Genomic DNA, 24,397 nt, shown 5'->3' with positions numbered 1-24,397 from the left:
GAGAGCTTTCTAATCAAATATCATGGTACAATTGTATGTATTCCATTTTTTTGTGGGCATTCAGTAACTGGGAGAAAAACCAGTGCCCGCCGCAATATGTACATCACCTGGAAACATTTAAAATTATGCTTTAATATCTTCAAACTGATTGAATATTTGGGAGAGTACGACACCTAAGGCTTTCATGTGGATGTTTTGAGGAGTTTTTTGTCCAGCATCAGCAGAGCGACAGGAAGCCGATCTATGGTGACAACACCTCCGTAACTCTGGTAATGACAGGGCTGTACTTCCTTCCCCTCTGCACGTACTACACAATTTCAAAGACTACTACATTCACAGAGAGTGCAATTTCCCTAATAAATAACTATGCATAAAATATGTCCTGACAGTTCAACCTGATGAAATGAAATACATTCGGCTATAAATACACTAACGTTCCCATGTGAACTGATTGTACAGTCCCTCTCCCATGTCAAGGTCTGTCTCCAACAGTCATAGAGAAACAGGCGAGAGCACTGAGAATAAAACCACAGAAAAAAAACAGGGCCTGTCCTCTGTCCCCCCTTAGCCCGACCCCTTCACCAGCCTCTTTCCGACCACAGTCCCCTTTTCCCTTCCAACAGAGTAAACAATAGGGTGCTATTTAAAGCTTCCCCATGACACCCCTCCACCACTCGCATCATGGAAACTCAGCCAGAGCACCTCGGATGCTGCAGCTCAGCCAACATTCCAGGCCATAGCGTTCGTCCCCGTTTATTCCCTCGCTCTAGGGAGAGGAGGACGGCTCGATAAATATGCACGGCACAGCCCCAGCAGGTTACCGCTGAAGAGCTCCAGCAAGGGTGAGACGGGGTCGTATTCATTAGGGCACACCGCAGCAAAACGTTTTGTAACGGAAATGTCAGGTTGTCTCTTCCAGTTTCAGTCTGTTTTCTACCTTTTGGTGCCGAATGAATACGACCCAAGGTGGGACGTTAAGATGGTGAAATACCATTGAGACATACTCGGGCAATCTGGGATCAGGGCATATGTGCCCGTGAGAAGCTAGGCTAAATACTGAGACTAACACTGAAGAAATGTACTCTTTGTAAAATGTTATGCTCCAAACTAACTTTCACAGGATGTAATGTTGAAAAAAAACAGGCTTTGATAACTGCCAGGAGAGATAATCAATCAAACATGTTCATTGTTTTCGGTCGGTCATACTCTGACCTTTCTGCTCTGGAGCGCAAAACGGAATTGCACATCAGTGCCGCTTGTGTTCAAAGCCAAATCAAAATGACCACTTTAACAAAACAGATTCATCTACCAAATGATTATTCAAACATGGTTGGTGTTTGATGTATTGTACTGGAGTCTTTTGAAGAGAAGATGTTAAGCAGGCAGTCTGAGGCTTGTAAGGCTGCCAGGTCTGTCTTCTTGACTTCACTTAGTTTGGCCTTGTTTCTGTGTGCACCCTTTTTGTTCCACAGAGAACCGACAGTGACATCAGTAAACAGAAAATGAAAGTCTCTACAATATTTGGTAATTAATACAATAGCTTTGAACAACACTGTCAAACCAGGGGTGTATGCAACTGAAAACGTTAAGAACAGAAAACAAGACTTTCTTATTGGACAAGTTCAATGTTTTGGCCCGTTTGCCTCCTGAATGAATACACAAACCCCTGTTGATGGCGATGTCACGTGGCCATTTGACTGACAATGGTCTGAAATCTTAGGGGATAAGGGTCATTGACAGGTGACATCAGATTGCGAAGCTTACCTGCAGCACAAACTTCTGATCAATGTAGCGCTTGGCGATGCTGGGCTGAAAGTCTGGGTTCTCCAAGAATCGCAGGAGGAACTCGTAGACAAGCTGGGAAAAGTCAACGAACTAAATCTGAGCCAAATTAAATATACATATAGCGCATAATACCAGGTATAACACATGTGTAAAAAAAAAAGAAAGAAAAAAAGTAGAGTTAAGATGAGGTCAAGTTGAAGTGACGTGGTTTTACCTGTATGTGTGGCCATGAGGCCTCGAGAGTAGGCTCGTCCTCCTCTGGGTCAAAATCAGGGTTCTCACTCGGCGGAAGAGTCCGGAATATGTTGGTGCAGATCTGTGAACAAGAGGGCATTTCATGAACACACTAAAACTGCAACAACAAAAAACGGACGCAAAAGCACATGGACAAACGGCAAACTTTTACCCACTGGACATAGTCAACTTCGACCTTAGGTTTGGAGAGCTACATGAAATTCAAAGATTAAACAGGTGGTCACAAGACATATTACAAGACAAGAGGTATTACAATACACTGTTTATTATTCATTAGGTTTCCACTCATACAATACATCATGAAAGAATAACCAGAATGATGTTTCCTAAGGCATTTCATGTCCAATGCAGTTTGGCCCGCTGTAACAATCAGACTGAAGTCTAAGAATACTAGGCTACATTAAAAAGTTACACACTGTGAATTTGCTGATGTCCTGAGGGAAAACTTTATAGCCAAAAGCCTAGCTGCTGTCGACTTCCTTAAAAGCCTCATAATAGTCCTAGCCTCCTTATCCCGGACTTATTTAAACAGTTTTCCAGTAATATGACCACATCAGGAGATTCAAAAGTGTGCTATATTTAGTCAGAGAAATTAAGATAAAGGCCTAGGCCTCCCGGGTGGCGCAGTGGTATAGGGCACTGTGCCACCACAGACACTGGGTTCGCACCCAGGCTCTGTCGCAGTCGGCCGCGACCGGGAGGTCCGTGGGGCGACGCACAATTGGCCTAACGTCGTCCGGGTTAGGGAGGGTTTGGCCGGTAGGGATATCCTTGTCTCATAGTGCATCAACGACTCCTGGTGGGCTGGGCACAGTGCACGCAAACCAGGTCGCCAGGTGCACGGTGTTTCCTCCAGCACATTGGTGCGGCTGGCTTCCGGGGTGGATGCGCGCTGTGTTAAAGAAGCAGTTGGTTGGGTTGTGTTTCGGTTGTGTTTCGGACGACGCATGGCTTTCGACCTTCGTCTCTCCTGAGCCCGTACGGGAGTTGTAGTGATGAGACAAGATAGTAACGACTAACAAGTGGATACCACGAAAAGGGGGTACAAAAAAAAAAAAAAAAAAGGCCTAGCTAGCGATTCTTAATAATCACAATTTCTGGTGAGAAAGTTCTCATTTGGAGACATTTGTAATGGTAGGTGTAACTCATAATTCAATCAATGCATTTTAATGCCTGGGATGATGGGTGTTCCCAGGACATCAGAACGGGATGCCGTTAGAGCTCTGCTACCCGACCTCAATCTTTTACATTTATTTGACCTTTATTTAACTAGGCAAGTCAGTTAAGAGCAAATTCTTATTTACAATGACGGCCTACCCCGGCCAAACCAGGACGATGCTGGGCCAATTGTGAGCCACCCTATGGGACTCCCAATCACGGCCGGATGTGATACAGCACCTTAGATAATACATCGGGTAGGGACAGTTTAATTTTTAAAAAATCAATAACTAGGGTATGGGCAGGGCTCGGGTATCACTAATTTGATCACTAACATATTGAAGTTGAAACATTTGCTTGTGCTGTACAGTAGTCATATCTGACACAATATTCTGTCAGAAGTGCTTCAACCTCATCAAATATAAAACAGGAGAGATTATTTCAAAGAAAATAATGTTACTTGAGTTTTGTCTGAGTTTAGAGTGACATAGTAGCTAACTGCTCTCTCATGTCTCCTCAGTGAGCAGAGCAGCCCAAGCAGAGCCGTTGCTATGGATACTCAGACTCAGAGCGTCATGGGCAGAGCGCATGCAGAGCGAGCTGTACATAGGGAGCAATGACAGGCATAGGAGCAGCTAATGAATTTACTAATGGAAGAAGTTATTTCTGATTTCGGCCAGGGCCTTAAATCTGGCAGAAGCAATGGGGCCAGGGCATGGGTAGGGCCTGAACGTCGGGGGTATTGGTATGGTCCGTCCTGAACGTCAGGGGCATGGGTAGGGCTTAAAATTCATGCCTGTGCAGGCCTCTAGATGTCCTTCCCCAAGCTAGGACAAGATTACTTTTCCCCATTGAGGATGGCCTTTAAGTGTTTCACATCAATTCGGTAGCACTACCAGAACAGACATGGCGTAAAATACATTGCAGAATAACTAGCCCACTAGGCCTTTATAGAGAAATTAAGATATCTAGGAAATTAGTAGTGAGTGACCAGGTTGCATATCAATAGGTTATACCAACTTATAATCAAAACAAAGACAGAAAATGAATGACAATTTCAGCTACACATCTTTTTCCCAATGTAGATGTGTACAGCTTGCACTACAGCTGGGAAACAGAGAGAGACTTACCTTGCATATAGGGAGATGAAAGCTGCAAGTCTCCTATCATTGTATTAATACCCAGAGAACAGTAGCAGTTTACTCCACTAATATGCTGAGTGAGGGATGATAAGTAGGCTGATATCTGCTGTGCGGGTGCTTTATCATGAACACAGCCACAGAACAATCCAAACATACAGGGAGGGTTGAAGGAGAGAAGAGGGAGATGCGGCAAGTTGAACTTGAAAGACAAGTTTCTGTTGAAAAACTAGAAACTACGGACAGGCCTAATCGAATGTACTCTAGGATGCATGGAAACAGTTTTATTGTATTGTTCAGTCCGCTGAAAAATGTCCAACATATAAAGAAGGCCTGAACGGTTTAAATTCTGCATTCGAAGTTAGGTACCACAAATAAAAGAGATTACTTAGTGCCTTCAGAAAGTATTCACATTTAAAATGGATTTAATTGACATGTTGTGTCACTGGTCTACACACAATACCCCCATAATGTCAAAGTGTAATTATGTTTTAGAAATGTTTACAAACTAATTAAAAATGAAAAGCTGAATTGTCTTCAGTCAATAAGTATTCAACCCTTTGTTATGACAAACCTAAATCAGTTCAGAAGTTTAAAAAAATGCTTAACAAGTCACATAAGTTGAATGGACTCTGATTTTTTGGGGTATTTTATGTAGATCATTAACCCATTTTTTTTTGTTGTTACAATTAAAACCATTTGAATACCATTATGAAAGAACAAGTTGTTCAAAAAAACTGTTGTGAATAGTTTCTGAAGGCACTGTAGGAAGAGTAAAACCATTGTATGATCTAACGACTGTTCGCAGAGGTAACCTAATCCCTACAATCCGGAGTAGTGTGTGTGTGTGTGTATATCAAACGCATGTATACGTGTCTGTGTGTTAGAGAGAATTTGCGAGGCCTGTGGGCTGTTTACATAGAAATGTAGCACTCGTCACTCATTTCTAACAGTGCATGGCGATGTAGCCTAGCTAAAGCACAACTTAGAATTATGTTCCGCACAACAACGAAAAGCACAAAAAATTTGTTGCATTCTGAAAACGCAAGTGTATGGACCATGACATAACATTGTACTGTGTATGGACCATGACATAACATTGTACTGTGTATGGACCATGACATAACATTGTATTGTGTATGGACCATGACATAACATTGTACTGTGTATGGACCACGACATAACATTGTACTGTGTATGGACCACGACATAACATTGTATTGTGTATGGACCACGACATAACATTGTATTGTGTATGGACCACGACATAAGTAAGCTTTTAATATTTTAATAGACTCGCTGCAATTATCCAAAACGTCTCATCAACCCTCCAAACCACTGGTATTCTATCTGCCGGTCTGTGGGGAGGGTGCATGTGGCGGGAGTCTCAGTCAGTGGCATTTGGAACGTGTTCCCAGCACACGCTCAGCTCACAGCGTGCTATGGTCCTACTCGTGTCCAGTGTTTGAGCTGAAAGGGGATTCAGTTGCCAGAACCAAATTCTGACCCAAGAAATGCTCCTGCATAGGCACTGATCACCTAGAGAGACTAATGACAATTTTAAAAATAGGGGCACCGGAGTCCTGAAATGTTTACTTTGCTCGGGCACGCACCCTTTTTGACAAGGAGAAAATAGAATGCAAAGGAGGGAAATGAGGAAGTAGGCGCACATTTATGTTGACAATTGTTTTGCTGACGTTTTCACACTAGCTTGTTTGCTAAAGTTCGAACCACAGTTTAATTATTTGTTACATTTTGGTTACAATTAAAAATGTAAAATAATGAAATTAAATTAATCCTATTCATAATGAATTAATCAGATGCGCGTGGCGAGCGTGTCAGTTGGTATTTCATCAACAATGTCGAGTAGGCTACAAGCATATTACGGCTATAATATCGTTCAGACTACAAATGATTGGTGCATGTGATTATAATGACACAGGGTAAAGAAAACAAAGTATTCACATAGCACTGTCTTGAACTGACCCGCATTTTCCTGCATTCTAGAACACTGAGTGGAGCCGTGTATTTATTGTCTGTTTGTTTAATTAGAAGGTGAACTCTATTAAAACGTTTAAAAAAAAAGATTTTTGGAGGGTCTGTGTTTTGAAAATGCAGACTTTTGAAAACTAACGTGACCCCGGGAGAGCAAATCATATTCATGCTGTGCTGCATAAACACAACTGGCAGTAATTTACAGAGGGGGCTAGGACAACTTCCTTTCACTTGATTATGACTAAGCATGTTTCAATACATCTACCGTGGCGAAGGGTAGAGAATAATATAATCAAAACGGAGGGGGGCAAAGATAAATCCATTAAGGATTCTGCATCAGCCACATCTCCCCATTACAATTCTGTGCTGGAGACTCGGTTTGGAGGCAGGTCATCACCACCACGATCACTGCAGCAGAGGTTTATTTTTAGCCTTGGAGGAATTGGAGAGTGACACACACGACGACGGAGAGGCTGGCAAGAGTGCTACCATTCTGCACAGTGTGTGTGTGTGTGACAACACCCAATTACCTATTGTCAGTTTGACAAGCCACACAGCTCTAAAGGGGTGACAAAGGAGTAAAACATTCTTCAGCTGACAGTAATGCAACTTTTGAGATGCCGAAGAGCTTGCTGCTACTTACTATACCATTTCCTTAGAGTTTAATTGACTATAAATATTGGCCTTCCGCAGAGGTGGCTGGATAACACTGAACATACTGAGCACACTGAACCATACATTGAATGAAATATCCTTATTTGGATGGCACTGGCAGCAGCCATTGAACAATGTGCAACGCTAAACACATAAGTGCTGTTATACCATTTCATTTTCATGACAGGCAGAGCCCACTTCTGCGACAGGCTCCGAGAGTGCACGGTACCCACACTACAAAGATGGCACCATATGTAATTAGCTGGAGCTAACTAACAACTTGGGTCGCTTTGATCTCCTTGGTGTAAAGAATGCTTTAGAGTGTTCCTTTCACTGGCCGAGGTTTCTAAAGCAACGGGGTGCTGTTGGACACCGTCTTGCATCTCACTGCCTTGGTGGAGGAGGTGGGTGGATGTTAGAGAGAGACAGTGTGCATGTGTGTGTTGGAAACAGATATTTTTATTCAGGAAAATAGACAGAGACCATCAGGAGAAAAAGAGACATTGGGAAGAGGGAGGGAGGAGGGGAATGGGGGAGACTAATGATCCAGACTATAGACGGACTCCCACTTTTGTTCAAATAAGCAGCCAGTCACACATCCCTGCCACTCACACACAGATAGTGTGTTGAAAAATTGTTGGAAGTATGTACTGGAATTACTTTTGAATTGTTTAGCTACTTCGGGAATAACTATGTATGTGCTTCGCCTTTCCTTGACCCAAGTTCATGTCTCATTTAGAATGAAAGCTGCTCAATCTGATGACACTAGTGCTGTGCCCACTTCAAGAGAGTCGTCTTGAAGACAGGCCTTGAAGTGGTATTCAGGGTGGTATTGAATTTCCTGTCCGTCACTTCAAGGAACCTACTCTACCTCAATAACACCTCTCTGGGTCCCTGGATGGTCTACAGGTGCAGCCCTGCCTCGCTCCGCAGTCTCTGTGTAGTTCCATTCAGGGTTTAAGCTGGCCAGATCTCATTAGGTGTGGGGCCGCTCTGCCATGGATACGGGATAAGACGCCAGACAACCACCTACAGCCGGTGACAAAGCCTTTTATCTGCAGCTACGACGCTCCAGTCACCTCTAAGGTGTTCAAGGAGGACCGGACCTTAACCGACAGCCTCAATTAGGGACACCCAACACCAAACTAGTAAACTAACAGACGGAAAGAAAGAAAAATACATATTGGAAAATAACCTTCCATTGAACAATCAAATTCTGCTTCGGTTTGTAAAGTGGAGAGTGGGGGACACAGGTCCGAGGCTAGTAAAACTAGGACAAATTGTTCAACTCTTTTTCTAAACTATATGGTTCTCCCTTAACTGATGTAATCTGTGTATGATGTGATTTCATGTGTTAGCTACTCTCATCTAACACAGCTTCATATCACTGCTTTGGGTGCATTCTCTTCACCACCCTGTGTTGAACATGCCCAGCTGATCCCAAACAAGCCAGTGAAAGAAATGGGAGTTTTTTTCCCTGGGCTCACTCAGAGGCATATTTCTCTAGCCTTGGTATAACGCAACTGATTGGCTGCTGGTGGTGTCACATGGGCCACATTCCAGAGAGGGCTGCCAGCGGGAAATAATGTAACAGTGTGATACTCATCCCGCCCTGACGCCAAATACCTCAAGACAACTGCCCGGGCTGATAACCACTGCGACAGACACACACACAAATACTAGCATTATTAGCTCTGTTTCCTAGCACTATTAGCTCTGTTCTGTTGCACTATTAGCTCTGTTCTGTAGCACTATTAGCTCTGTAGCACTATTAGCTCTGTAGCACTATTAGCTCTGTTCTGTAGCACTATTAGCTCTGTTCTGTAGCACTATTAGCTCTGTTCTGTAGCACTATTAGCTCTGTTCTGTAGCACTATTAGCTCTGTTCTGTAGCACTATTAGCTCTGTTCTGTAGCACTATTAGCTCTGTTCTGTAGCACTATTAGCTCTGTTCTGTAGCACTATTAGCTCATTCTTGCTGTGCTGCTGTAGCAGCATTAAGCCATTCTTGCTGTAATGTTATAATGTAGCTGTATAATAATTTATTTACTGTAACATCAGCCCCTTTTCAATTTCCAGAAGAAATACCTGCATATTTTTTTTTCCTTCATATATGATTGTGTTAGTCTGAAAATAGGGTGTCATACCATGAATGTACTTTGACTACCCCCTGCATGGACATGCCTATTACTATTTCACAGCACACATATCAAACATGTCAAAATGCACAGTGGGAGATTGGGAACACAAGGAAAGAAATGAAGGAGAGGGAACAGGAGAGTGTATGGTAGAGAGAGCAAATAAGAGAGAAAGAGAAGCGGGGTGTGTCTCTAGCCAGGGTTGGGGTCGATAACTAAGTGAAATGCACTAATGGCACCAGAAGGCTTTAAGCTCTGTGTGGGGTCATTGAGGGACTGTGTGTGTGACACAGCAACGCCCCACTCAGTGGTATCTGCGGGGGACCAGGCTAAATCTGTACTGTGTGTGTGTGTGTGGCGTGTATTTGAGAGAGTGAAATAAAGAAAAAGGGTGCTGTACAAAAGTGTAAAAGGGCGCAGGAAAAGGATGGAGAAGGTGTGGATAGAGATGAATCATCCAGTTATAGATAGTAGTTTAATGGACCTATTATACCATAAATGCCAGAGTTCACGGAATTCAATGTAAATCAGAGCTCTGAAAGTATCTCAGCGTAAGCCCTCGGTCCTCCCATCCTCATCGCTGACAAAAGAAGGCGGCAAAATCATAGGCCTACACAATATGAAGTCAATCAAAACTTCTTCACCTTGAACTGAGACAGCTGTGCAGCTGTAAAGATTGTCTTTCATATTACACTTCTCGTGTGTTAAACAGAGTGGGCAACTAGAGGCTAAACCCTTCATCTATCAGCACCCAGGGGCAGATGCTTTTTTCAGCGAGAGCCATGGTTACATTTATGATCTACCTGTTTGTACTCTCCATTGCCTCAATGATCAAAGCGGTCGCTGTGGCTCAGGCATAATGGACTGCACTTCAACACCCACTTCATTATCATGGGATGCAGAGAATAGAGAATCCCGAGGACGCCCTTGCCCATCTGTCCACCATGGTTCCTCCTCTCGCTCAGGGCAGCTCTCGGCCTCCAGATAAATAGCACTGATAGATGTGGTGCGGTTGGTGAGAGCAACTTTAATTACTAACCCTATTCAGAGGCCCTGCTCCTCCTAACATGCCCAGTTGTGAGGCTACTCTACAGGTAGAGAGCAATCAACACTCAAGACAGGCAAGTCAACAACCAATCCAGCAGTATAATCAAGCAGCGGTCCCTGGATGTGCATGTTTATCGATTTGCTACATCAAAATCTATAGGTCCCCCTAGGAAGGATGCCTACACGATTACCTATGACACACAAGTAACTTGCCGCGATAGCTAAGGATGTGCTGATGATAACCTATCCCCGTGTGTAATCAGCAGTTCCCCTGGCAGCGCCGCAGAGTGAGTCCGTATCCGTGGCACTGTAAACGCTGTGTGAGTGAGTCACGGAGGCTGGCCAGGCTTCTTTGTGTTCAAGAGTGACTACCTATTACAGAAAAAGACAGCTACTCAACCACACTCTACAGTTTAACAGGATGCTTCCCGTTACATACACATTACCTGTGAAAGAGGTGGTTTAAGCACAACTGAACGCTACATTTGGCCAACTCACTGATTCCGTCATACGCATGTCATCGAAATAATCAAACTACATGTGAAAGCTCTACCAGGGCGGTTAAAGGAAGTGTAGCACTTATTTCTCAATGCATATAATAGTAACTTAGAATACCAAGAAAACTTTCCCAAATTACAAACTCTTAAATCAATTGTTATAATACAAAGTTGTTCAAAAAGTTGGGTGAGGTTTTTTGCCAAATCAGCTCTAACTTTGGAAAAAATCCCACGATGAATGACAAAAGTAAAAAAAAAAAAAGTGGCATATGAGAATGAAGCGGGTAAATTGGGCATCTACTGAGGGACACATTTTAGAACTTCCATGGCTATCAACAATGGAATTAGGGCTTCAGCAAGAAGTTCCTTCTCAAAGTGGATGCTGTCCCTACCATTACTGTGGCTTCTAAAGCATGTCAAACAGCCAGCAGCACCAGCAGAGACCGAGCATTATCATGGGCTTAAGAGAGCATGGAACTCAATCGGGTAAGTGAAAGAGCTAGGTTGGTATCTCTATGCTAACAGTAGCTAGCTATAACGAATTTAGTGCACGTCTTCATCTAAATGACACTGATAAAACGAACCAAATGTAAACATGTCTACCAGCTGTTGGTAGCTAACTGCTGATGCTGTCATACTATAGATAGTACAAGCCTATGGGAAGGAGTAGTTTTGTCCACGAAGGAGTTCACCGTTACTGTATAGGGCAAGTTTTTAAGGTGTTTGTGGGGGCTACTGCCGAGTGTGAGCTAAACTGAAATGCTTGATATGGCTAGCTATCCTCTTCCTCTGTTTCTGAATGAATTTGTGGCTACTTCTTTCTAGCTAGCAAAATAAGTGAGCTTGATTTTGTTTGTGTACTGCCATTTGTCGATAACATGGCTACGTTTATCACTGGTATGGGTTGGTAAATATCCTAAACCTAGCCAGCTAGACGACAAGCTAAAACAGGGGAGAGCGTTTTCTCAGTAAGCTGAGAATAAGTAGACATGCTAATGTATAATGTGGCTGCCTGGAGTAATGGTACATGCCAAATGTCAGGTAATGCAGGGCTGATCATCCTAGATAGAAATCCCATAAAATGAAATCTGGATAAACAATTACTCTGTCTGACACACCCTTAAAATGTGATATATGCCTCAGGACTACCTGGCCTGATGACTCCTGACTGTCCCCAGTCCACCTGGGCGTGCTGCTGCTCCAGTTTCAACTGGTCTGCCTGCGGCTATGGAACCCTGACCTGTTCACCGGACGTGCTACCTTGTCCCGGACCTGCTGTTAAACGACTCTCTCGCTCTACCACACCTACTGTCTCGACATCTGAATGCTTGGCTATGAAAAGACAACTGACATTTACTCTTGAGGTACTGACCTGTTGCACCCTTGACAACCACTGATTATTATTTGACCCTACTGGTCATCTTGAATAACAATCTGGCCTTAATGGCCATATACTCTTATAATCTCCACCTGGTACAGCCAGAAGAGGACTGGCCACCCATCAGAGCTTGGTTCCTCTCTAGGTTCCTGCCTTTCAAGGGAGTTTTTCTTAGCCACAGTGCTTCTACATCTGCATTGCTTACCGTTTGGGGGTTTTAGGCTGGGTTTCTGTATAGCACTTCGTGACATCTTCTGATGTAAAAAGGGCTTTATAAATACATTTGATTGATATATCAAGATCAATGAATAAATGCAATAAATATACTGCATAGCAGAGGAAAGCAGTGGATGCCAGAGACAGTAGTTCAAGGTGGCATGGAGAAGAGACAGCTAGTTGCTTCCTGAATCCTGATGATCTAGTGCTGAACTGAAGGAGTGTTGGAAACTGACTGGGGGCGTTTGGGTCATCCTTCCCTGTCTGGTCTGGCACCATGGCTAGCGGTGAGGGTTGAGACAAGGGCAAAAGGATGAGCGAGGTGATTAAGAGGTCTGGGTAATCTTTGGGTCTGACTGGAGCTGAAGGTGTGTGAGGACTTTGGGAGCACTGCCTCTCTCCCAGGTTGCTCAGAGAATAGCGACTGTGTAAAGTGCGCAACAAGGTTATATCCTAAGGCCCTTTCATTTCACATCTCGAAGAATGACAGCTGTTCCTATTCAAAATCTAAACTAAACAGAAATGAAAACGCAACATGCAACAATTTCTAAGATTTTACTGAGTTAGAGATCGTAAGGAAATCAGTCGATTAATTTTTATTTATTAAGCCCTATCCTATGGTTTACACATGACTGGGAATACAGATGTGTATCTGTTGGTCACAGATACCTTAAAATAGGGGATAGGGGCGTGATCAGAAAACTAGTCAGTATCTGTTGTGACCATTTGCCTCGTGCAGCGCAACACATCATCGCATAGAGATGATCAGGCTGTTGATTGTGGCCTGTGGAATGTTGTCTCACTCCTCAATGGCTATGTGGTTCAATGGCTGTGTGAAGTTGCTGGATATTGGCGGGAACTGGAACACACTGTCGTACACGTCAATCCAGAGCATCCCAAATATGCTCAATGGGTGACATGTCTGGTGAGTATGCAGGCCATGGAAGAACTGTGACATTTTCATCTTTCAGGAATTGTGTGCAGATCCTCGCAACATGGGGCCATGCATTATCATGCTGAAACATTAGGTGATGGCGGCGGATGAATAGCACGACAATGGGCCTCAGGATCTTGCCACGGTATACACGTTCCTTCAGATTGCTATTGATAAAATAAAATTGTGTTTGTTGTCCGTAGCTTATGCCTGCCCATACCATAACCCTCCGCCACCATGGGGCACTCTGTTCACATCATTGACATCAGCAAACTGCTCGCCCACACAGTCTGCTATCTGCCTGGTAGTTGAAACTGGGATTAATCTGTGAAGAGCACACTTCTCCAGTGTGCCAGTGGACTTCGAAGGTGAGCATTTTCCCACTGAAGTTGGTGAAAACAGTCTAACTGCAATCAGGTCAAGACCCCAGTAAGGCTGACGAGCTTCCATAAGACCAAATTCTCTGAAATGACGTTGAAGGCAGGTTATGGTAGAGAAATGAACATTCAATTCTCTGGCAACTGCTCTGGTGGACAATCCTGCGGTCAGCTTTTAGAGTGGCCTTTAATTGTGCCCAGCACAAGGTGCACCTGTGTAATGATCATTCTGTTTCATCTGCTTTTTGATATGCCACACTTGTCATGTGGATGGATTATCTTGGTGAAGGAGAAATGCTCACTAATAGTGATGTAAACAAATTCACGCACAACATTGTATAGAAATAAGCTTTTTGTGAGTATGGAAAGTTGTTTTGATAACCAAGCCATGAGCAAAATCAGTCCTTTTTCTAAATGTATATTTATTTATTATTTTGTATTTGACCCACTTTTTATCCCCAATTTCAGTCTTGTCTCATCGCTGCAACTCCCCAACGGCCTCAGGAGAAGAGAAGGTGGAGTCATTTGTCCTCCGAAACATGACCTGTCTAACTGCGCTCCTTAACACCCGCCAGTTTAACCCGGAAGCCAGCCACGGAGGAGGAAACACTGTTCAACTGGCGACTGGGGTCAGCGTGCAGGCATCCGGCCCACCACAGGGAGTCGCTATGGGTGCGTTGAGCCAAATAAAGCCCCCCCCCAGCCAAACCCTCTCATAACCCGGATGACACTGGGCCAATTATGCGCCATCCTATGGGACTCCCTTCCACAGACTGTTGTGGGAATGAACCCGGGTCTGTAGCAACACCTCACAGCAATGCAGTGCCTTAGACCTCTGCGCCACTCGTGAGGCCCCAGTACTTTTTCTTCTTCGTCCAAACCCTGATTACAATTGAAGTTCATGTTTTAAATGACCACTTTTGCTCCTTTGTAGAAGCATTCTATCCAGGATAAAGATTCAAATCAAAATGTATTGTTGCATACACATATTTAGCAGAGGTTATTGCGGGTGTAGTCGAATGCTTGTGTTCCTAGCTCCAACAGTGTAGTAATATCTAACAATACACAACAACAGACAAATCTAAAAAGTAAAATAATGGAAATAAGAAATGTAGAAATATTAAGACAAACAATGTCGGAGTCCGGAGTATAAAATTCGGTCTCCGGAGTAGAAAATCTCCCAATGTTACTTGATGAAACTTCTATGTTAGGGACAGGGTGCTTAATTGTTTCACCGTGACAAAACAAAATTGTTTTCTGGTATACCATTTTCACACTATTGTACTAACACAAACTGTTCTGTGCTGGTCTGGATATTTTCTTCACATTGTCCATTCCAGCAACTATGGAGGATGCGTAAATAGGCTAGCACCGTACAGCTAGTCTCAGCTCGGTTTCTCTCAGTAGCGTGAAAAGGCTGTTAGTGTAAGGTGCCCACACTCACCATATTTGAGATCTCCGGATAGGCTGCCTCAACCAGGACGCCCCTGTTGGTGGAGACGTAGTCCACCAGCTCGTTGAGCGTGGCCCGCTTGATCTCCTTGCTCTTCAGGTCGGTGACAGAGTCCATGAAGTCAAACAGCATGCAGCACTGCTGGAGCTTCTGGGTGAACAGCTCCTGCTGCTCTGTGGAGGGTGCATCTGGAACCAGAGATGACATGGAAACAACTTTTAGTCTACATTGTCATTTAGCCTTAAGACTCCTAAATGGGGCGACTGTACAACCATTACACGGTATCGATGTCAACTAAAGCTTGCCTGGTTTGTAGCCTAAACAACATTACCCACAAACTGCAGGTAACTGTTGCCAAGGCAGCCCAACTGAATGTAACTTAGGAAAAGAACAAAACTTTATGAAAATTCATGGGCAGATTGGATGTCAATACTGACTGAAACAGAGCCAAACTATACAGTATACAGAGGCCTCAATTCACATCCTCAGTGTAAGGCCAAACAGACATTTGCTGAATGACAAGTTTACAGGTACTTGGCTTATGTGTAGTCACAGAACAGAACACTGATACAATAGGTGCAGTTGAGAGTAATCCTAATGGAACATTTTAGTAGGTTTTTAGTAAACACTCCATACAACGCATACTGTACCTCGAATCGTAATAGGCCAAATGCTTACACAGCCTGTGAAAACAGATGTGAGGACTATAATTTACATTAAACACAGGCAAGGATCCAGATACGATTTTAAAAATCACAATTTCAAATCTAATTTTATTTGTCACATGCGCTGAATACAACAGGTGTAGGTAGACACTACAGTGAAATGCTTACTTACAAGCCCTTAACCTTGGCAGTTGGAGGTAGTCAGTGTTGTTCCAATCAACGGGCATTTGACATAAAACTCAATAGAGCCAGCCCAGTCACTCTAGCTTTTATCATAAAGCCATTTATGGATTAGACGGTGAGTGTAAAAAGGGTTATTAGAACTGTCAAACCTGATCCCTGCCAGGCTACAAACAGCACTTATGGCAGCCACCCAGAAACGACGTGACAGAACAGTATAGTACAGCACAGTGTTGGGCTAGCCTAGCCTAGCAGTAGGGTTATGGCTCTTAACTGATACGGTATCAGGATGAAGAAGCCTTGAAAAAGAATGATAGGCATAGTACCAGAGACACTTTTCAGGAGATGGGAAACTCGTATTAATGCCCATTGTGTACATTGCCGATGTATCGTCAATGAGCCATGCGAAGCATTCCCGATTCTGGGACAAGGACAGCTCTCCTTCAAGGAGTGGGACGAAGTCAATTGTGCACTAGCTCAAAAACCCAACATTAGCATGCATTTAGTGAACAAGAAGTACAACATTAGAAATATTTTCTGAGGTGAGATAATTAACCTGTTCTCTGTAATATTGTATAGCTTTGGAATAGTGACACTTAAATTTGTGAAGGGATTGCGTGATGATTAGTTTAGCAACTGTGTAACGCAGCATGTGAACACGATTGGTCGACAGTCTGCTGGGTTGGGTGTTATACATTTAGCATTCATTGCCAAATGGGATTCCTCTCTCATTCTTTCCTTAATATCTCTGGTAGTACCATCCCCGACTGACTGACCACCATTAAAAAAAATCAGGGCTACCTAAAGCTCCAACTCTCTCCTGGACACATACAGTATTTAGACTCAGGGAAGAATGTGTGGTTGTTCTATTTTCCAGTGAATTTTCAGAATTTGCCATTCAAGAGAGAAATTGTTCAATAACTATGCCTCAAATGTTGATTTAATACATTGTGACAATGACGTCATGAGAATGTCCGCAAGTGTTCAGATAAGCATGAGATATGTTTTTTCATCCTATTTATTACACATTGGTTGAATTATCGTCCCATACCGATATAGCGGTAAAAAGGCCAATATCGGCCTATAATAATCGGTGAATCAATATATTGGTCGGGCTCTAATAGAGAGTGCCATGTTGACAACATCCTAACTCACTTAGAGGCCTCAGTTAGTGACGGGCTTGCTGAACCACATAATGTGCAGTATGTTTGGTCAGAGAGCACTCAAACGTTGTTGTGGATGATGGGCTCGAGAACAGAGCGAGAGGAAGAGAGGCATTGCTGAACAGGATATGCTTGTCATAATGGAAACTGCCTTTCGTCTGGAAGGTCTTTCCTTTTCCCACCCATTAAGCAACATTTTTTATTTTTTCCCTTTCTTTCAGATGGCCACTAAGCTACTGTATCATTACATTTTCCTTACATGTAGAAATGTTATTGTATCAAAACTGACAAAGTAAAATCCCTTCACTGTGGCAACTGACCCCGGGATATTTTATGACCTATAATTCCCTATCATGTGAGTTCAAAGAACACTCAAACTCAAATCAAAAAGTTTATTGGTCGCGTACAGTTTTGCAGATGTTATCGCAGGTGCAGTGAAATGCTATCTCTAGAAGATAGTGACCTCCTGAATTATTGGCACCCGGGGTAAATATGAACAAAAAATATGCCAAGACAACAGGTCTGAGTTGTCTCCTATACATGTTTGATGAGGTGGGAGAAGACCAGGGATTTTAGACCATTCCTCCATACATCAACACTCCAGAACCTTCAGTCCTTGGTCCTCTCACTTTTGGACTCTCCTATTCAGCTCACCGCATAGGTTTTCAAATGGTGTTTCGGTCAGGGGACTGGGACGGCCATTGCGAAACGTCTATGGTCAGCGAACCATTTGTGTAGATTTGGAGGTATGCTTTGGATCTTTGTCCTGCAGGAAGATCCAACGAAGACCCAGTTTTAGCCTACTGGCAGAGGCAGACAGGTTTTGACCTAAAATCTCCTGGTACTTGGAGTCCACGATGCCATGTATCCTAACAAGGGTCCCAGGGCCTTTGGATGTATAACAGGCTCACAACATCACAGATCCACCACCATACTTCATTCTCAGTGGGAACTAGGATATTTTCTGTGCTTTTACCGTGCTTCTTTTTTACACCAAACCCAACTCTAGTGTTTGTTGCAAAAAAAACATAATTTTAGTCTCATCAGACCATAGAACCTGGTTCCAATGACATTTAGCAAACTCCAGGCGCTCATGTTTGTGGTTTGGTGATAGCAGAAGCTTTCTTCTGGCAACCCTTTCAAATAACTTGGTCATGGCACCTAATTGTAGTTTTGGAGACTTGGTGACCCCATGATGTAACCTACTTCTGCAATTCTCCAACTGTGATCCTTGGAGATGTTTTTAGCCACTTGAACCATCCTTCTCACTGTCCGCGGGGGCAAAATACACTTGCGTCTTCCAGGCAGGTTCATTACAGCTCCAGTTTTACATTTCTTAATTACTGCCCTAATAGTGGAGATGGGTATTTTCAGGCGTGTAGCTACCTTTTTAATAGCCATTGCCTGATTTGTGAAGGTCAGCAACCTTTTGTCTCATTTCATTTGTATGTTCTCTATCCTTTCCCATGTTGAAGGATGACAAAGAGAGTTTAGCCTGTGTGTACCACCTCATATTTATACCCCAGTGAAACAGGAAGTCATGGAGTTCCCAAAGACTCAGATGAACTTTAAAATTAACAAATCATAAAATCGGAATATACATCAATTTGATTTTGTTCATAAGAATTTTTAGAGGTGCCAATAACTGGCATGCATGTTTTTGAATAAAATAATACTTTCTTGATAGAATTGGTCAACAAAAAAAGTGTTTAACTCAATTAAAAGGTTAGATTCATATGATATGTTGAGTAAGATCAAGCTGACAAACAATGATTACAGTTTTTCCACAGCCTTTTTTGTATTTACCTAGGGTGCCAATAATTCAGGAGGACACTGTAGAAACAAGTGGGTTGGCATTTGACTTTTACCAGCACAGGTTAGGCAACAAAGTCAATAAAGCAATCTCAGGCACTAACGAAGCAAAAAATAATACTTACATCTAGGCCTATAGCTGCTCTCTTATGACAAAAACAGGTGAGTGTTTTAGCTCAAACAAGCAGTGTTTACCTTTAAAACTGTTCTATTGTCATTTTAATAAAGGCGTTTTTTTTTTTTTAAATGCCAGATGTTTCATGAGGCCTGAAAACTAAGAAAGGCACATAACTAGGGTCCTGAGTTTTGTGCAGTCAAGTGACATGCCTGGATTTGGACTTGTATGCAGAAAGTAAGCAGCATAGTTGGTATATTTCTGCAACAACTAAGAGCGTTGAAGTGTGAGGCTCAACTTCTCCGCTGTTTTGGTGCTTTGGCTACCACACTGCACAGATATAGTGAGACTGCGTGAGAGCAAAGTTCTTGCATCTCAATATCTGCTCGTGGCAACGTAATTTCACTGAGTCTACCTTTAAAGCTTTTTCGTCAAACTGTCTCCTTTTGTTTTTATGTCAGATGGTCCAGCACAATCCTCAGACAATTGCTTTCATTTTTGATGTAATTCTTATTTCTGGATAAGGCTTAAAACACAGGATAAAATCTTGCTATGTCACATGATTGCACAAAACACAGGGCCTTAGCCATAACATGTACCTGTGTGAAAGGCCTTGCCAACTCCACTATGCCAACGGCTCGTTAAACATTAACTATGCTGGCTGCGGTGATGCACAAGATCTACAGGGCAATTTCCTTTAATTTCTGATGCTCACACAGGAGATATGACATCTTTAATCCTCCTGTCCACAGGGGAAAGTCTTGCTTTCTTGACTTTGACACTTCCTGAGCTTTCGCTAAAATCACAGAAAAAAAACCAAAGGCTGGGCTCTTTACGTATTTAAGACAGCCTATGTCGCAACATTCTCCAGATTAACACTATTTTTCTTCCAAATTGAACAAGCATTAGGGCAGGGATCAGTGGTTCCCAAACGTTTTATAGTCCCATACCCCTTCAAACACTCAACCTCCAGCTGTGTACCCCCTCTAGCACCAGGGTCAGCGCACTCTCAAATGTTTTTTTGCCATCATTGTAAACCTGCCACAGACACACACTACTATACAATACATTTATTAAACATAATAATAGAGTTTGAGTTTGTCACTTTCCACAAGTCGGGTTGTGACAAAGAGCTCTTATAAGACCAGGGCTCAAATATTAATTCAATAATTTTGCTCTTTATTTAGCCAACTTACATACACAACTTTATTTGATCATCGAAAATTGGGATTAACTCGCTTGAAAGGATGCTCATAACTCTGCAATGTTCGGTTGTATTGGAGAGTCTCAGTCTTAAATCATTTTCCATACACAGTCTGTGCCTGTATTTAGTGTTCATGCTCGTGAGGGCAGAGAATCCACTCTCACATTGGTCCCCTTTGCAACCACGTACCTATGTCTTAACAGCGCGATTTGCCAAGGCAAGAAACTCTGCGTGCAGCCCTATCCAGAAATCTGTCAGTGGCTTCTGATTAAATTAAATTCACACAGAACTGCTTGTTGCAATTTCGACGAGGCTCTCTTGTTCAGATATCGGTAAGTGGACTGGAGGCAGGGCATGAAAGGGATAACGAATCCAGTTATTTGTCATCCGTTTCAGGGAAAGTTGCACACCCAACTCACTCAGATGCTTCGCTATATCACATTTGACATGGTCCGTACGCTTGAGTTAATTTGCACACAAAAAAAAATCATACAATGCTGGAAAGACCTGTGTGTTGTCCTTGTTAATGCAGACAGAACTTCTTAACTTCAGTATTGAGTAGCTTGGATAAAAAGGTGCCCAGAGTGAACTGCCTGCTACTCAGGCCTAAAAGCTAGAATATACATATAGTAAGTAGATTTAGATAGTTCTAGAAACGTCGTTGTTTTCTATTTGAATGATGTCTGAGTATAACAGAACTCATGGCATGCAAAAACCTGAGAAAAAAATCCAACCAGGAAGTGGGAAATCTGAGGTTTGTAATTTTTCAAGTCATTGCCTATCGAAGTGTCTATGGGGTCATATTGCACTTCCTAATGCTTCCACTAGATGTCAACAGTCTTAAGAACCTTGTTTGAGGCTTCTACTATGAAGGAGGAGGGAATGAGAGCTGTTTCAACCAGGTGTCTGGCAGAGTGCCATGAGCTCAGTCTCTCGTGCTCCCGTGAGAGTTAGCTGCGCTTCATTGCACTTCTGAAGACAAAGGAATTCTCCAGTTGGAACAGTTAAAAACATCCTAAAGATTGATTCTATACATCGTTTTTTGAAATCTGACACAGCGGTTGCATTATGGAGAAGTGGATCTAAAATTCCATGCATAACACTTGTGTCTTTTAGCAACGTTTATTATGAGTATTTCTGTAAATTGATGTGGCTCTCTGCAAAATCACCGGATGTTTTGGAACTACTGAACATAACGCGCCAATGTAAACTGAGATTTTTGGATATAAATATGAACTTTATCGAACAAAACATAAATGTCTTGTGTAACGAAGTCCTATGAGTGTCATCTGATGAAGATCTAAGGTTAGTGATTCATTTGCTCTCTATTTCTGCTTTTTGTGACTCCTCTCTTTGGCTGGAAAATGGCTGTTTTTCTGTGACGAGGTGCTGACCTAACAATCGTTTGGTGGGCTTTCGTCGCGAAGCCTTTTTGAAATCGGACACTGTGGCTGGATTTACAAGTTTATCTTTAAAATGGTGTTAAATGGTGTTTGAGGAATTTTAATTATGGGATTTCTGTTTTGAATTTGGCACCCTACAATTTCACTGGCTGTTGGCGAGGTGGGACGCTACCGTCCCATAAATCCCAGAGGTTAAATCATAGCCCCATTTTTGTCCCGCACATTGAATATAGTTGCAGAGAGTCCCTGTAATACTAGATTCAGATCATTCAGGCGAAAATAAAACATCACCCAGATAGGCCAGTCGTGTGAGAAACTTGTCGTCATGCAAGCGGTCAGACAAGTGAAAATCATGGTCAATCAAGAAAACTTTAAGCTAGTCTCCCAATTTTTTAATAACGAGTCAATACTTTGCCCCTTGATAATCAGCGCACTTCTGTATGTTGTAAAAGCGTTACATGGTCACTACCCATATCATTGCATAGCGCAGAAAATACACGAGTTCAGGGGCCTTGCTTTAACAAAGTTAGCCATTTTCACTGTCGTGTCTAAAACGTCTTTCAAACTGTCAGGCATTCCCTTGGGAGCAAGAGCCTCTCGGTCGGGAGCAACTGCTTGCACCCATGTCACCACTCCACTATGTCTCCCTGTCATGGCCTTCGCGCCATCAGTACAGATACCAACACATCTTGACCACCAAAGTCCATTTGATGTCACAAAGCTGTCCAGTACTTTAAAATATCCTCTCCTGTTGTCCTGGTTTCCAGAAGAGGATGTCTTCCTTAATTGACCCCCCATAAACGCAACGGACATATACCAGGAGCTGTGCCAGGCCCGCCACATCGGTTTACTCATCCAGCTGTAAAGCATAGAATTCACTGACTTGTATGTAAAGCAGTAATTGTTTCAAAACGTTTCCTGCCATGTCACTGATGTGTCGTGAAATGCATTGTCTGTACAGTTTTTTTTGGCCTTTTCCCCCAGCATTGTCCCAGCCATATCCGCGGCAGCAGGAAGAATTATGTCCTCCACAATAGTATGGGCCTGCCTGTCCTAGCTATTCCGTAGCTCACCATATAAGAGGCTTCTAGCCCCTTCTTATTAATGGTATCTGTTGCCTTTATACATGTCTTACTGCTCGAAAGTCGACTTAATTCTCACTCAAAAAACTCCTAAGACTTATTTTCCAAATTGGCATGTTTGGTTTCTAAATGTCTGCGCAAGAGTGAAGGTTTCAACGCGTTGTGAGATAGTACTTTTGTTTATATAACACACTGTGGCTGAGGAAAGGCACTACTCCCAATACAAGTGAACCCCAAATCAATGTAGTTCTCATCATATTTGTGCCTCTGATGGTCCAACGTCCCTGTCTGTTGTTCGGCGTTTTCCCGGGTAAGGGGGCAGTAGCTCTTTGGCTGCATCAGATTCACAACTGTCAGTGTCCATGCTAGCTGGGCTAACAACAAATGTAGAATTACTGATGCTAGCATTGGATGTGCTCGTTGAAGCAGAACAACTTGCGTTGTGCAGGTGTTGTACTGCTGGTAGTAGTAGTACTGGTATGTCTCTCCATGGATGCGGGCCTTACTTTTTTAAAACCATTTATCAATTTTCAAGCAAACTGAATGAGCAGCAGCTATGTTTGGCTACATACGGACCGTTAGTGGAATTCCCGCGAGAGAATAATGGTTAATGTGATTGGATGTTAATTATTTGACTAGGCTACCTGTATTTGAAATCATGTTGTTATTTTGCTGAACACTGGATGGTTTAATTAAATTTTTGGCAGTGAAAACGAGGCTACTAAGGAGAGAAAGAGAAAAAAAATCTCACCCAAATGTATAGCCCCGTTGGAAAATATAAAAATGGACATAAAAAAATATTTTAAAAGTGAATCCCTTTTTTTGGGGCGTACCCCCGATGGCATTGTGTACCCCAGTTTGGGAATAACTGATCTACTAGATTCAGCCACAGGAAGATTTTTTTGTTGAATGGATGGAACTAAACTACAAATAATTTGCAGACCGTAAATTGACCGGAAGAAGCCCAAACAGAAAGAATGAACAAACGAGTGTTAACACTTACGTTAATCTTTCTGGTTATAACCTTTTTCGGAGAGACAGATCTTCCAAAAGGTAGTGGAGTGGCAATCTTTACCAAGGAACACCTTCAGTGCTCGGTTGTCTCCACCAAGTCTGTGGATTTCCTGGTTTTAAGCATTACACTTTCAAATAGCTCTTTGACTGTTGCCGGGTGTTATCGTCCACCATCAGCACCAGCTTGTACCCTACCTGCCCAAAACTCTCTCCTGGACCCTTAAACTAAATCTGAATTTGTCCTGCTAGGCGACCTAAACTGGGACATGCTAAACCACCTGACCAAGTCCTAAAACAATAAATCCCTCTCAGATCATTATCAATCCCACAAGGTAGGACTCCAAACATGCAGAAAAGGCTACTTGCCTAATCCTCACAAATAATCCTGATAGGTCATTACAGAAAACTGATGCCTTAGTGATCACCGTTTTACAGACTGTGTTCGTATGGGCTGCTCAGTTAAATGTCCTGTCCTGATGTCACAGACACTTGCTGGAAAACTTTAATGAGCAAGCCTTCCTTCATGACCTGGCCTCTGTAAATTGGTATAGAATCAGCTTGATACCCTCTTGTACCTTAAAAAACATATTTTCAGTGGTATTGTTAACAAACACACCCCCATAAAGAACTGCACCTTAAATTAATTTAACTAACTTTGGCCTTCCGGATAGCCTGAGTGCACACGTATTTCTCATTTGCCTAAACGACAGCCAGTCAGCCTGAGTATTTGTGT

At 42.7% G+C, this 24,397-nt stretch overlaps 1 protein-coding gene across 1 annotated transcript in view; it reads right to left on the bottom strand.

The window, feature by feature from the left end:
- The window catches only part of ppp2r5a (protein phosphatase 2, regulatory subunit B', alpha isoform), a 75,332-nt gene that overhangs the window by 15,095 nt on the left and 35,840 nt on the right, over positions 1–24,397 (bottom strand). Inside the window, exons 2-4 of the mRNA XM_031836957.1 lie at positions 15,018–15,214; positions 2,000–2,101; positions 1,765–1,857 (exon numbers count right to left, since the gene is read on the bottom strand). Of these exons, the coding sequence (XP_031692817.1) occupies positions 1,765–1,857; positions 2,000–2,101; positions 15,018–15,214 (392 nt within the window). The remainder of the gene's footprint in view (positions 1–1,764; positions 1,858–1,999; positions 2,102–15,017; positions 15,215–24,397) is intronic.

This window comes from Oncorhynchus kisutch, linkage group LG12 (assembly GCF_002021735.2).
Source record: "Oncorhynchus kisutch isolate 150728-3 linkage group LG12, Okis_V2, whole genome shotgun sequence".
NCBI lineage: Eukaryota > Metazoa > Chordata > Actinopteri > Salmoniformes > Salmonidae > Oncorhynchus > Oncorhynchus kisutch.
Note: the sequence above shows the minus strand (reverse complement) of the source record. Positions and strands in the feature narration are given on the sequence as shown.